Below are 15,610 nucleotides of genomic sequence, written 5' to 3'. Positions count from 1 at the left end.
CGGGGAAATGGGGAAAAAGAGAAAAGAGGGAGAAAGGAAAAGAAACGTAGTGGGAAAGAAGAAAGTATTATTCATTATAATGTTATATTATATTATAATTATGTTATGTTACATTACATAAGAAACATTTTTATCATAACTTTATGAAACATAATTTGCCCAGGGCCTACGTCTTCATTGTTCCTTGTGCTCGCATTGTCTGTTCAACGATAATCCTGTTGTACTAAAACATCCCGTTTTCAAGTCAATATAAACCAAATATATTTCCTAGCACTTGAGTTATCATTGTTTTATGTAGTGACATAGGCCTATGCTTCTTTTACATGACTCAAAAAGTGATTGCCCCATGTTAAGGTCTTCGTATATATAAAAACATTTCCTGTCCGTGATTACGTTCGCATTAGTGGATTGGTGAGATATGTCTGCTCTTCATGAATTCCTAAAATCAGTCCTTAAAATGTCCCTTTTTCTGATATGAATATCAAAAATTTTCAGCTCGCGCTTCGCACTCGCATCATTTGGTTAATGAAATACGTATGGTCCAAGTTAATTCCTACAAAGAAACCTTAGAATGCCCCACTTCAGGTCTGAATTATCTAACTTATCTAAATTTTCTGCTCGCGGCTCACGCTCGCAATATTTGATTAGTGAGATGCGTATGATAATCATGATTGCAATGACTACAAAAAGTGTTTCATGTGTTCAGATGTAATTCTACTAAAATCAGCAAGCGCTTGGCACTCGCATTAGATGACTATGGTGAGATATGCATACTCTTAATGGATTCCTAAAATATATTCCTTAAAATCTCGCTGTTTGGGGTCAAAATATACGAAAATTTCAGCTCGCGCTTCGCGCTCGCATTGTTTAGCGAGACAGGTAACTATCATGATTACGCAAATTTGATTATAATGTCCCTTTTTAGGTGTGAATATTAAAAAAATTCAGCTCGCGCTTCGCGCTCGCATAATTTGATCAGTGAGATACATATCCGTTCAATGACATTGTCCTTAAAATGTCTCTATTAGGTCAGAATAACTAGCAACTGAGCGCGCTTCGCGCGCTCACTCAGTGATTCAAAGATTTTGCTGGTGCCCCCACAATGCCGTGACCCACGGTACGCCACTGTGGACATATCAATTACAATTCCTTGCATATCTAAAAACATGATTGCAAAAAAAATGCCAAAATATTTCAGTCATCCCCCCCACCCCTCAACACGGATTTACGCCAGTGGAGCTCCACCAGGGGGGGCAGCTTGCCCGCCCTGCCCCCCCCCCCCCGCCTGTTACGCCACTGTCTATCAGTAGTCACACCACCCCAATAAGCCTTATTTTTACGACGTCGTAATCCTGGCTAACTAAAACGTTTACATACTATTGCACACAAGAACCCATTTAACAAGTTGTGTTTCGTTTAAGTTTAACCAAGTCATTCATCAACTCTATAGACAATCATGACGAATCCTCTTAACAAATAATACTGATAACCAGTGGCGTAACTACGGGGGGGCATGGGGGGGCACGTGCCCCCCCAATCGGCTGACAAAAAAAAAAAAAAAAAAACGGGGAAAAGGAGAAAAAGAGGGAGAAAGGAAGAGAAACGTAGTGGGAATAAAGACATTATTGTTCATTATAATGTTATATTATTTCATAATAATATGTTATGTTATATTACATAAGAAACATTTTTCATAACTTAATGAAACATAATTTGCTCAGGGCCTATGTTTTCATTGCTCCTGATGCTCGCATTGTCTGTTTACCGAGATATATAACCCTGATAAAAACTAAACCTTCCGTTTTCAAGTCAATATATACCAAACTGCCAAATATATTTCCTCGCACTTCGAGTTATTGTTTTATGTACAATAGTATGCTTCTTTTTCATGACTAAAGTGATTGCCCCATTTTAAGGTCTTAATATAAAACATTTCCTGTCCGTGCTTACGTTAGCAGTAGCGGATTGGTGAAATATGTCTGCTCTCAATGAATTCCTAGAATCAGTCCTTAAAATGTTCCTTTTTCTGATCTGAATATCAAAAATTTTCACCTCGCGCTTCGCGCTCGCACCGTTTGGTTAGTGAACTACGTATTGTCTTCGTGAATTCCTACAAACAAGCCTTAAAATGCCCCTCTTCATGTCTGAATTTCCTAAATTTTCAGCTCGCGCTTCGCGCTCGCAAGATTTGATTAGTGAGATGGGTATGTTAATCATGATTACAAGTGCTTTATGTGCATATGTTTAGATGTAATTCTAACAAAATCAGCAAGCGCTATTGGCACTCGCATTAGATGACTATGGTGAGATGTGTATACTCTTAACGGATTCCTAAAATATAGTCCTTAAAATCTTCCTGTTTGGGGTCAATATTTACAAAAATTTCAGCTCGCGCTTCGCGCTCGCATTATTTAGCGAGACAGGTACGTATCATGATTACAAAAGAATTTTATAATGTCCTTTTTTAGGTCTGAATATCAAAAATTTTAAGCTCGCGCTTCGCGCTCGCATTATTTGACCAGTGAGATACATATCCGTTTAATGGCACTGTCCTTAAAATGTCTCTATTAGGTCAGTATACCTGGCAACTGGGCGCGCTGCGCTCACTAAGTGACTCAAAATTTTTGCTCGTGCCCCCCCCCCCCAATGCCGTGACCCACGGTACGCCACTGCTGATAACCACAGTAATCTACCAGTAGTCTGCGTTTTTTACAACAACAGGCCCGAGTCAGATGGTCTAGCTGCATGTGTCTAGTTCCAACACTAAATTTAAGACATTATCGGGCACAAAGGAAGTTAAAATGGACGATTAACATCGGATTTGCACGTTTGTTCGACTCGTACCAGCTGAGAAATGTATAACAACGGTAATTATGATCATGGACCTATGAAGGGATGGACATTCATCGCTTAGATAATGAATTCACTAACAGGTGACTGTACATGTCTGAATAACATTATTTTCATTCTAGTCTTCTTTGGACCTATGATCGTCACCGTGAGAAGGGACAGAAGCAGTTCGTGACTGGACATATTTCACAAATAATATGTGCAATTGATAACAAATCACTTAAATCATGAAAAATCGATGTGCAGTTTTTGTTTACCTTTGGTAATCTAATTAGTTCCATGTGTTTTATTTGGGGAAATGTCTGCATATTTTAATATAGAGGCAATATTGTGATTGATTGTTTACCATTTAATATTTGATTTTCCCAGGTTTCTCCATAATATTCCAGATATACGTGGTACATAACATGTATAGATAGCGTATCTCTCAATGTTATTGATGTCCTTATGTGTGAGCGGTAGTTAGCGGATCGAATAATATCATATTTTATATCATATAAATCGTCTGCTTCTCAAGTTTGCTGCTCCAAATATGAAGCATGTTGACTGGAAGGCACATGCTGAAACAGGGTATCAGCCAACAAAAATCAAGACCGGGAAACTGTTCCGTCTGTGGGTGATCAGATACGCCTTGGTAGTCATGGACTGGTAATTGCTATTGTTACAACACCTGTATGTTCTCATTAAGATGCACATAACCAGGCGACGGTGACTATCATTGGACCAAAGAAATGCTCGCGTTAATCGTCCATCTCTTCATATGTCCATGTTATGATCAAGGATGATTTGTAGATCGACTCCTGTAACATTGTAAGGGTAAGTAGGCTTATATAATACCGAAAGCTTCTGTTCCTATATATGAAGAGTTTTGCAAAAGGGACTAAATACACGTTTGTTCATTTTTCATAAATCAACATAATTTATTTCACCCAAATATATGTTTCCTTTCAAGAAGCTCTTACACTATGTTCAATAGTCATCAATATAGGTTACAACAAGTGGAGCGCATCTGGCAGTCTCGCCTGCATTACGCAATTCAATATAGCGTCAGTGCCGGCTTTGAAAACTACTATAAAATAAGTATTCACAAAAAGAAAACATTCACACAATGATATAATACTACGTTCATTGACCCTAAATGACCTTTTTCCTTGATCATGACCTAAGACTTGTAAGTGTGAATTGATTACCCCTAGATATTTCATAAACTATATCCATAAACTTTCAAAGTTATGATAGCAATTCAACAATTACCCCCAACACGGTCAAAGTTCATTGACCTTAAATGACCTTTGACCTTCGTCATGTGATCTAAAACTCGCAAAGGATGTTCAGTGATGCTTGATTACTCGTATGTCAAAGTTTTATGAACTAGGTCCATAAACTTTTAAAGTTATATTGGTAATTCAACAAATACCCCAACTTGGTCAAAGTTCATTGATCCTAAATGACCTTTGACCTTGATCATGTGACCTGAAACTTAGGCAGGATCTTTAGTAATACTTGATTATATTTATGTCCCAGTTTCATGAGCTAGATCTATATAATTTCTAGGTTATAATGTCATTTCAAAAACTTAACCTTCGGTTAAGATTTGATGTTGACGCCGCTTCCGGAAAATTGGCGCCTATAGTCTCGCTCTGCTATATAATATAATAATAATAATAGTAATAATAATAATAATAATAGAAAGTTCTTGTATAGCGCATAACACATTATGAACAACGTCTCTACGTGCTTTCAAAGGACTTGAATATATTTTTATGCAGGCGAGACAAAAATGACAATATAGAAATCCTGGAGATGTCTCTTATTTTATATTATTCTTTTAAATTTACAATTTTTATGGATTTTGTCCCTTTGCATGAAAACTTATTTCAAGTTGTTGTTATGTCAGACAAAACTTATACATGTAACTAGTAAACAGACCAGTAAACCACTTCTACAACTAAGCTGACAATTAGACAATAGGAAGGGTAGAGGAAGAGAGAACTATTATATTTATTTTATTTTGATTTGATTTATTTATTTCCACATTCCAATAACAAAAGTATTTACAAGTGTTATCATTTTCTCAGCATAAAATAACAATAAGCAAATTACATAATGAATAACATATGCATACATACATTCTAACAATCTAATTGAAATATAATTATACCCGATAAATTTCTCTTATTTTGATTATTTAAAAAAATAACAGAAATATATCGACATAATGCATTTTGAAATGTGGGAGACCTCCTTCTTAAACGAGCTTGAAATTGATGGAGGCCTCAATAGGAAAGGGGAAAGAAAACCAGACAAACGGTGCAAAAAATATTTATTACCCCTCTGGACTTTTCATGCAAAGGGACTAAATCCCAAAATACATAAAAATTAATATATAATAAAAAGAAATCTGCAGGATTTTTAAACTGTCATTTTTATATTTATGATTTTTAAACATAGGAACAAAACTTCCTGAATGGAAACATTGATTTGGGTGAAATAAAAAAAAAATATGCATGAAAAGTGTTCGGATTTAGGCCCTTTTGCATGAAAATGTAAATTTCACGTCCATTTTTAATAAACTTCTCCAAAATTTTTGGAGTTGGACTATAATCAGTTTGATGCATATGGTAAATGTCCATTTAAACATGCAAGAAAATGCCAAATATATATCGATTGACGCCCTTTATATATAATTGATCTAGATCTAGGCCTATGTATCAATTATATATATAAACAGTCACGAATATTTTCAACTGAGTGTATTTATGACAAGCTCCGGTTGCCATAACTAATGAAATGCAATGACAGTCCACGGAAAAGGTATTTATTTTTCTGTTTAAATTATTTTATTACATAATCTAAGCTTAAGTGTTATTAATGTTTTATACAGTGAGGCGTAGAATGCTGACGCAGTTATCTTTGGTATATTTTCTGCTGCTGTTTTCTCCGGCTTTAAATCTAAACTGGCAGGGTGAGCCTAAATTGTTGTAATATATTATTGTCTGAGGGTCAGTCATCAAAGGGTCATTATTTTCACCACCATTGTCTACTAGCATCATCGATGTCTTCATATAATGTAGTAATCTGTAGTCACTCATCACCATCGACAGGTTGTAACAAATCGACTGAGATCGCATACGAGATTATACGGAAGCTTTGAATGATACCTGTACTTCAAATAGATATTTTCCTATATTATCTAGTCTTGTTGAATGTTGTTAGATAATACTGTCATTCTACATAGACTTACATAAAAATAAGAATCCCTTTGTTATTAAAAAAGGCTCAAAGTCTAAATCTTATATAATCATAAAAACCATGCTTATAGTAATTCATGCCGGCTTTCCCGCTCACTTCTCACTCTCTCGATCCCTTCCGTTTTTTTATTCTTCTCTTAAGCACAGCGCACACTATGCCACGCAATTTTTCTTTAGATAAATCACAATTTGCATTCAATGTGAAAGTTCCAAGAAGTAAAATTATTTTATTTGAAGTTCGGCATGATGTTGGAAATAATGAAATCATTTTGTTTCCTTGCGGCAAGCCCTGTGGTCGGAGTAATGTCCAAATCGGTTTCAAGTCGCAGGCGATGATCACGTCATTACGACTTGGAATGATTTTCTTTTTTTTCTACAGCGAGGCTCGAACTAGATTGAATTTCGATTTCAGTATAGTTTTCACACTATTTTGAACTCTAATCGCTAAGATTTTATTGGTTAGAATGTTCATATCTGTGTTATTACAATTTCTTTGAAATTTGAATCGCATATAGTGTGCGCTGGGCTTAAGTCATTCTCTAGTGCTATAGCCATTCTTCATGTGTTTATATTGTGTATATTGTATTTTATACATTACATGCTGATCCTGAAACAAGCCTACTACTTTTAGGGAATCTCGCTTATTTTCTGTACACAAACCTGATATTTATGTTGTTAAAATGATATGTGCAAATGAAAGAAAATGAATGATTGATGAATGAATGAATGAATGAATGAATGAATAAATAAATGAATGATTGATTGATTGATGAATGAATGAATGAATGATTGATTGATTGATTGATTGATTGATTGATTGATTGATTGATTGATTGATTGATTGATTGATTGATTGATTGATTGATTGATTGATTGATTGATTGATTGATTGATTGATTGGTTGGTTGATTGATTGATTGATTGGTGGATGGATGGATGAATGAATGAATGAATGAATGAATGAATGAATGAATGAATGATTGATTGATTGATTGATTGATTGGTGGATGAATGGATGAATGAATGAATGAATGAATGAATGAATGAATGAATGAATGAATGAATGAATGAATGAATGAATAAGCGAATATGCTGATCATTTGTCAAGTTTTAAGATGTGTTTTATTACATTTCAACACTTCAGGTACTGTCGTTCCGCATTCCTGTAATCAATTTTCATATTTGTTATACCCTACATAACTTTCACAGTTTTGGCGATGTTTTTCTTTCTGTTTCGATAGATAATACAAAAAAAATGATTGTGATTGTAAAAAAGGAATACTTCTTAAAAATCTAGGCTCATTTCCCTTAAACGATAAACAATATGATTTTACTATGTTTATGTATTTTTTTATCAAACTGTCTTTTATCACAGCAAGACCCGATGACTGTGGTCGCAAATATGCTGGGATCGCCACCCAAATCGTTGGGGGAGAACCCGCAGAGGAATATGCTTGGCCCTGGCAGGTTGCTATGTTGGAAAATGGAGAACAGATTTGTGGGGCATCCTTAATCGACCCATGGTGGGTCATTACGGCTGCTCATTGTGTGTAAGTATTTGAAAACATTTGTTTTCAAACACGACGTGTGAATTTCCATTTGTCTGGTGCATGGCCTAATTATTCAATTGCGTGCCCTTCTATGTGGATCCCTCGACTTTCAAATATTCAGGTTCACAGACCACTCAACTACTTCATCGCAATTCGATTTAAATGGAATCAAACCACAGTTGAAGGGGAACAGCATATTTATCTTCTCACTCACTGATAAGAACGTAAGACTATGATTTCACTATTAAAAGTAACGAAGGCAAAAATTTTCTCTTAAAAAACGGAAATGGCCCATTAAAATGGGAATTCATAATGCAAAAAAAGGAAAACGTAGTGGTCATGGAGGAGTAGTTGTTATACTGAAGAAGCACGTAACAGTAGTAGTAGTATAGTGGTTATGGTGGTGGTAGTAGTCAGAGGCGGATACGGGGGGAGGGGCACGCCCCCCCCCCTATTGGCGGAGCACAAAAGAGAAAAAAGGAGAAAGAAAGGGAAAAAAGAAAAGAAGGGAAAAGAGAGGAGAAAAGGAAAAGAAAACAAAGAGGAGGAAGAGTGAATAAAATAAATTGAGGGGAAGACTTGAAAAAAAAAGACTTCATGTCACGATATAAAATGTTCGTATCGGCTGAAGTCACTCAGGTCTAATAGGGCCATCATCGATGTCGATCGTATTCGTCAATATAGGACCAATTTTTGTCATGGTCGTAATAATCTTGTCGTCATCATCATCAGTATATATCAGCCACCACCACCACCACCATTATCATCACCACCGTCATCATCATCATCAGCATCATCATCATAATTTATTTTCATATCATTTTGAGATATGCCCCTTGATCTGCGAGTCAGACGAAATTTGGGTATCTTCCTGGCTCTGTTAGTATGAACTCAGGATCCAATGTATTCGAGGTCCAGTGATAACAAGGTCCGCCATGCACCATAATTTAAGCATCCTACGCATTGATCATCGCCACGTTCGTTTTCATTATTTTTATTATTGTTATTATCACTACTGACTTTGCCTTTCAGTGACCCATGTTACCTTTGCGAGCCGCACGTCTTCGAGTTCCTCGCTGGCTCGATCAGCCTGACTTCCGAGACCAATTCCACCCAGGTCCGCCGCGCGTCCAGAATCTTTACTCATCCCGAGTTCGATCTACTCGGTGATGAGGAGGTCGATCATGATATTGCCCTGTTCATGATGTCGGAGCCTTTTAATCTCACTGAAGATTATCGAGTGAATACCATCTGTCTTCCAACGAGGGATATGGACGATGAGTTCGGCGCGGGGAAGACTGCGACGGTCACAGGATGGGGGACTCTTAAGAGTGGAGGTAGATATGTGAAACAGGGGCAGACTCTATCTATTATGTAAGAAGACAGTTGTAGTTGGAAAGTAAAGAGGTTACAATAAAGTCCATTGTAATTTGTCTGTCTTGTGATTCGAATAGCAATTCGATTTTAAAAGGATCATGTAACAGGGGTACTGAATAAAAATATGACGATTTTTATTCATGAATAAAATTAACATGACTAAATGCAGGTTTTACTTTGGTTCTAAAAGAATAGGAAAATGCCTTTTCCATCTTTTGTTGCATTGTCATGAATACAGTAGCCTATGCTGTTCGGTTCTTTTGTCCATTACTAAAGTATCCAAACACAATGCAATGCTTTATGTTGATCTTGATTTTCTTCAAATATGATAATCCGTATTTATATCCGTAATCCAGAATCCGACTATCCGGACACGATGTATCAGGTGGATGTTCCCATTTACGACCAGGAGCAATGCAACAAATCACTAAATGGCGAAATAACTGATAACATGATTTGTGCAGGCCTGCCGGAAGGAGGAGTCGATGCTTGTCAGGTAATGATGATGGCGACGACGGTAGTGATGAGGAGGAGGAGGTGAAGGTGAGGGAGGATTATGATGATGACGGCGGTGATGATCATCCGATAGTAATGAAGAGATGTTGATGATGGTGATGATAATATATTGATCATGAGGATGATGATGATGAAGAAGATGAAGATGATGATGATGATGATGATGGTGATGATGATGATGATGATGATGAAAATGATGACGGTTTTGTTGGCGAGTGCGCTGTTGGTAGTGGTGGTAATGAAGACGGAGATGATCGAGATGTATGGTACTCAATGTTCTAGGGCCTCATTTGTGTTACAATCTATATAACCTCGTACGTTTGTTTAAATGCAATTTTATTTCACATTGTCATAAGAGTACTTGGTATTATTCTCTTAGATTACAAGATATACGATCGCTCTTTTTCTTGCATGACAAGGGTGACAGTGGTGGCCCCCTGGTATCACTTGGAGGGGTTAATAACAACCAGTATTACCTGATTGGTATCGTGAGCTGGGGTGAAGGGTGTGGTGATCCGGACTCGCCCGGTGTATATACCAGAGTAACTCGCTTCGAAAGCTGGATCCTACCTATCTTTAACAACAACTACACCTTAGATTCATGTAAGATTCTTTTGTTTCAGCAATGAAAGCATAGGGATTAGTTTGTTTGTTTGTTTGTTCTTGCAAGGCTTATTAACTTTTCGTTTTGCACGTGGACTGCTAGGTTAACGTAGTAAATAAGTTCATCGTATTAGCCTGCTCAATTATAAATCAGTGGAGTAATCAACACAAGACACTGAGAATCACCAAACTCGCATAGCGTTTCCTATAAATAGAAATTGTTCGTGATGTCAAAGTGGACCTCGTTATAAGTATGTAAATGCTAAGTACTTTTCTCCGTTTCTTTTCCTTCTTACTTTACAATTAGAATAAACTTTGTTAGTATTTTTCTTTCACCTGGTTTTCATTTCTCCGTTCGTTCGTTTAAGGTTTGTATTTCTTATTAGGGAGAACGGAAATGGAAAAAGGGTTACCGAAACAGTAAACGGAGAAAAGAACGGTATATACTGCAAAGTGCATTTCAAATAGTAGTGTTTGTTTTCTATCGTTGTTCTTCTTATTCTAATACAATACTTTACATGACATTTTTTCCAACTCTTATCTTTAATTGTATTCTTATATAAATATTAATGTTTGCAATCGATTTAGGATGGTCAAATATGGCTGAATTTCAATTGATAGAAATTGAAATTTGAAACTGATAGCATTTGCATGTGAAATTTGATAAACTCTGGATGTGACTGATGTGTCCAATTTAATATTTTAGATGTTCCATGTGTTTGTCCACAACCATTATCATCGGCTGTGATAGGGGGATTGACTTCTTTGTCGTTACTTTTAGCCGTTTCGATAGGCTTCAATACAGCCCTCATTATCACGTGGAAAAAGAACACCAACAAAGGTAGGATATACAATTTTGCTCAATCATACAATAGTATTCAAACAAATGTCACTGCTTTTAAAGACTATGATAATGATTCACGCTTATTTCAGTTTAATTTCAATTTATTATATCAATATTTGAATCAGTAAATCAAGGTACAATAAATAAAGAAACTTTTACCTAACTTTAAGTATCATAAAGCAGTAATGTGAATGGATGATAATAAAAAAAATTATAAATTGTAAATCATTCAATAGTGATATTTGCATTGGCGAAAATCGAAGTAGAGTGACTTTACCCCCCCCCCCCCAGGAAGTATTATTAAGTAAACAAATCGCTCTTGTATACATTTCGTAACTACGATAAACACTTGGAAATTTTTAGTGAAACGTTATACTGATCAGTTACTTTCAGGAGTTAGTTTGAGGATAAATATTACACTAAAACGTCAACTGATCAGTTATATATTACATCTAAAACTTTGGAAATTGATTTTCATTATTTTATCCATGCATTCATCTGCCATGTAGTGAAAACATAAAATATTTATTCACCTTTTTCTAAAATAAACAAGACAAAACCGCGAACATTATGATTGTACATATGTTGTAGCTCTGTTATCATAGTCACAACTAAACAAATTTTTTATTCCTCACCAGTTCAAGATTCTATCGAGATTAAACTATGGAACTTGCATGTGTAAAGAAACCGATATGATCAGGCTGTACCCTCTCATCAGGCCATCCCTAATTCTGATGAAAAATGACATAGCCAATGCTTGCTCTTTGTATATTGCTTTGCATTAATGATTCGTTTCTATTCTTGTCCGTTTTGAAATATATTATGACCATGGTGATGATTATAATATACTATATAAAACAAAAACTTCAAAGTAAAGATTACAATCATTGATAGTTTAGAAGTCTCCCCCCCCCCCCCACGAGAGTCTTCCCTTAACAATAAGCACGAAAGAGTAGCTCAAGCAGTTCAAAAGAAATTGGTATTGCTTGAATAATGAAAAAAATACCAACAACAAACACTAAAATTGTATTTGTATTTCATAACTTTTCAATTTGATCGTAATAATCAGCTAACACAGATGATATTGTTACAATCCATGTGCATAATGGGAGACAGACTTTGTTATTAGAATTTTCGTGATCTGTGGGTTGGAAGCTTGGGTCGTCAAATTTCGAATTATTGGTCTAGATCCTTTTCTATTTCAGTCGGGAAAATGAGGGGCGGCAGATCATGGTTTATTGTTCAGTATTACTATACATTATGTAATCTTATTTCATTTTTCTTCGTACAGGGGTCCAAGATAGCCTGAAAGGAGACATCGGGCACACGTTGACAAACAAAGAATGAATAGGATGGAACACACGAGACCACCACCCCCTCCCCCTTCCCCAAGAGTAGATCGGGGATTTAATAGGTCGTGCCCGCCCCCTCCACCATCCATGCCTGCCCTTCCCCTCCTTCTTTCTCTCTATTCCTTTATCACTCGTGGATATAGTATTCATCATGTTCTTCAGCACCTTCCTTAATAAACCCCACCACAAAATTATTCCAGCGCCCCTTCTTCTGTAAATTAATCCATAATATGAACAGGTCGAGACACAGTAGCGCAAAGCTAGTGGTGGGGCATGGGCCTATACAACTGGAAATTCAACGAATCCCCTCCTTTGGGCTAAAGACGGTCCATGGGTGGGGAAACTGCTTAATCAGATCTTTATTATACAGGAACTGAAGGTTTATAGGCCTACGTAACTCGGACAGGGGTTCCCCTATGCAGTTCCTGATATTGACTTGTAACACATTCACTGTGTAATTTTGCAGGGTAGTCGTAAGCCCATGTTTATTTCTATAGAGGACTACACATTTTATGATCCACTGCTCACAGAAATAAATCAGCTTATTCGTATTCATAAATGTTTTATAACGTTCTTATTTATTCCTTTCATTTATGTTCATAAAAAGGTTATCTGTTTTGTAATAAATAGTGATTTATATGCTGGCAGAATTGTAAATTTTTGCTAAGATAGTAGTTTTTATGACAGACGATGGCGAAAGTCCGAAAATATTATTGAATTCTGACCCGTCGAATATTAGGTTTCCATCTTGATCCAGATAATCGTTCTTGTTCATATTGCAAAAGTGCAATACAAAATCAGTTACTGACAAAACAGCACTAATAATCATTTAAATTGTTGATATACGTTAAATCTGATTTAAAATAGCAATTTTCGTTTTAATGATTTCATGTAGAATAATACCTCTTTGTGTTTTTTGTTTATTATTTTTTCATTAATAAAGAAAGTACTCATGTATCGTACATGCATTTATTTGCATTTGTTTTCATTAAATTTTGATAGGCCTGCAAAGGCTAATAAAAATCCCAGAAAAGAAGGTGCAGAACCTCAACAGGTTTTTTTTTAACTAGGCCAAGTAAAAAAAGATAGTAGTTGATCGTCCGGGTTTTCTGAGAGCAGTGATGAGGGAGGTCCTTACTATTTGCTATCTTGCTATTTTTTTTAAAAACAAGGAGGCATTTTCTCGGCCCGTTTTTTGACATCAGTGATGAGGGAGGTCCTTACTATTTACTATTTTTTTTGCTATTTTTTATTCAAATGATTGTCAGGCCATGTCAAGCTCGAATTATGTGATCGATGCATGATCAATATTAATAATAAATGAGTAGAAATATATACATGTATATATATACATGTATGCAATTGATTGGAAATCTATATGGAAAATGTATTATGCTATAAAAATCTATTGAAGTATTACTGATGTATACCGCTACTTGTTGTAAAACAAAATGTTCATGTCAAGTGAATGATTTAAACATTATTCTATATTAATATATATGTAAGGGTAAAACATGCATTTGGGGGGGGGGGGTCATTTTTATTACCATGGAGCCATGTTCAGTTTTCCAGAGCCAATCTCTTTTTTAGCTCTGGGCATGGTTTCGCATCGCAGTTTCCAGCTGCTTTTATATTCGTTTACATAATGTTAAATACTGTTCAATTTTTATTCATTTTTTTAATTGATATCAAATGTTAAATGATTATTGAATTAATTGTTAATTGTTCACATAATGTTTATTATTTCAATATTTGTAACTGTTAGATCTATTTACCAATTTTTACAATTGTCCATCAAATTGAATAGCTCGAGGAAGAATGAAGTTTATCAAATTTGAACAGAATTGGCACTTACTGGAATCCCATTAATGATTTTCAATATTGATAATGAATAATCCACTTCAAATTATTTTTTGAATATTCAATGCATTGCCTGCTGACGTAAGAAAACTTGCCAGAAAATTCAATTCATTTCACAAATTCACATGTCGCGCCAGCACAGTCAATCACATCATCCCAGCACACATGCATTCACCCAACAGAGTCACAAGCACAGCTCATTCACCGTAACACACATCGAAGTACTGGCGCTATCACTCACCAAAATACCCCGCTAAAATACAAATTACATCATTAAAATTGATTTATCTGCGCCATATTTCCAAAGCACGCGACGGATTAGTTCAGATTTAGGAAGCGGGGTCCCCGAAAATGCACTAAAAATGAAGAAATCCGTGATCTTTTCCGAGTTTGCAAACTTTATTTTCTCGCTAATTTGTGATGGTATCTTCAAAATTCCAATAAAAAAACAAATCAGAATTTTTTTCCTTCTTGCAGTTACGGCGATATCGGACTTAGCAATTGTTTTTGAAGTTGCGAGAGAGATCCCAGAGCACATGAGAGCAAATCCCTCGCCAATCTTGTGATTTTTTTCGCTATTCAGCAGCCATAAAAATAGTAAATATCAAGAAAATTGATGCTGCAATCAAAAAGGAAAGCAGGCACGGAGGAGAAACATCACTATTTTTTTTTTTTTTTTTTTTTTTTTTTTTTTTTTTTAGCCAATTTTTGAAAATAGTAAATAGTAAAAATTTTCATGCGGCGGCCAAAATAGATGCGCGCGAGGACGATCAACTACTTTCTTTTTTTACTTGGCCCTAGTTGTATTATTACTACTTTTACTATTATCTGGACATACGCGCTCACAGCGAAGGTGAAGTGATCACGACGCACAACCCGGTTCTACATTCAAGATGTATGATGCCACATATCAATCCAGAATTGTGCGTGTGGATGAATGATATGGGTTGTGTGGATGATATTATAGAGCAACAAGGCATAAGCGATTTTGTTTCACGCCCACTTATGAACATAACCAGAAATATTGATGGTGTGTGTGTGTGTGTGGGTACGTGTGTGGGTACGTGAGAGTATGTGTGTGGGTGAGGGTTGATGGGTATGTTTAGTGTATGTGCCGTGGCCAAGTGGTGTAAGGCGCCGAACTACACAATTGAAAGTCTGGGGCTCGATTCCCGACACAAGGCACTTTATGCCCTACGTGGCTCTTTTTATCTTGAATCGAGCAAATGAGAATGTCTTTCTGGTAAAAATGCGTGCATGTGTTAATTAAAAAGTGTATGTGGCAGCGACGGGTGTGGGAGGGCGTGTAAGGATGTATAAGTAAAGGGAGCGTGTGGATATATGGATCTTAGCGTATGGGGGTGTCTTTATTGGGATTTTGATGGGTTAGGTGCTTTGGTTTAGCGC

At 36.1% G+C, this 15,610-nt stretch overlaps 1 protein-coding gene across 2 annotated transcripts; it reads left to right on the top strand.

Moving 5' to 3' along the window:
- The first annotated feature begins 2,683 nt into the window (after positions 1-2,683).
- On the top strand, positions 2,684-13,765 carry LOC129274299 (trypsin-3-like). Of its 2 annotated transcripts, none has more exons than XM_064112170.1 (8): positions 2,684-2,867; positions 5,735-5,815; positions 7,477-7,651; positions 8,684-8,988; positions 9,385-9,524; positions 9,964-10,147; positions 10,854-10,988; positions 12,283-13,765. In XM_064112170.1, the coding sequence occupies exons 1-8, from the start codon at positions 2,855-2,857 to the stop codon at positions 12,336-12,338; spliced, it is 1,089 nt and encodes a 362-aa protein (XP_063968240.1). In that variant the 5' UTR covers positions 2,684-2,854; the 3' UTR covers positions 12,339-13,765. The 2 variants fall into 2 exon arrangements, with proteins under 2 accessions (XP_063968240.1, XP_063968245.1); XM_064112175.1 differs by having other exon boundaries at positions 2,712-3,666; positions 12,283-13,758.
- Positions 13,766-15,610: the final 1,845 nt, after the last annotated feature.

Source organism: Lytechinus pictus, chromosome 2 (assembly GCF_037042905.1).
Source record: "Lytechinus pictus isolate F3 Inbred chromosome 2, Lp3.0, whole genome shotgun sequence".
NCBI lineage: Eukaryota > Metazoa > Echinodermata > Echinoidea > Temnopleuroida > Toxopneustidae > Lytechinus > Lytechinus pictus.
This window is presented reverse-complemented; position numbering and strand designations above follow the sequence as displayed.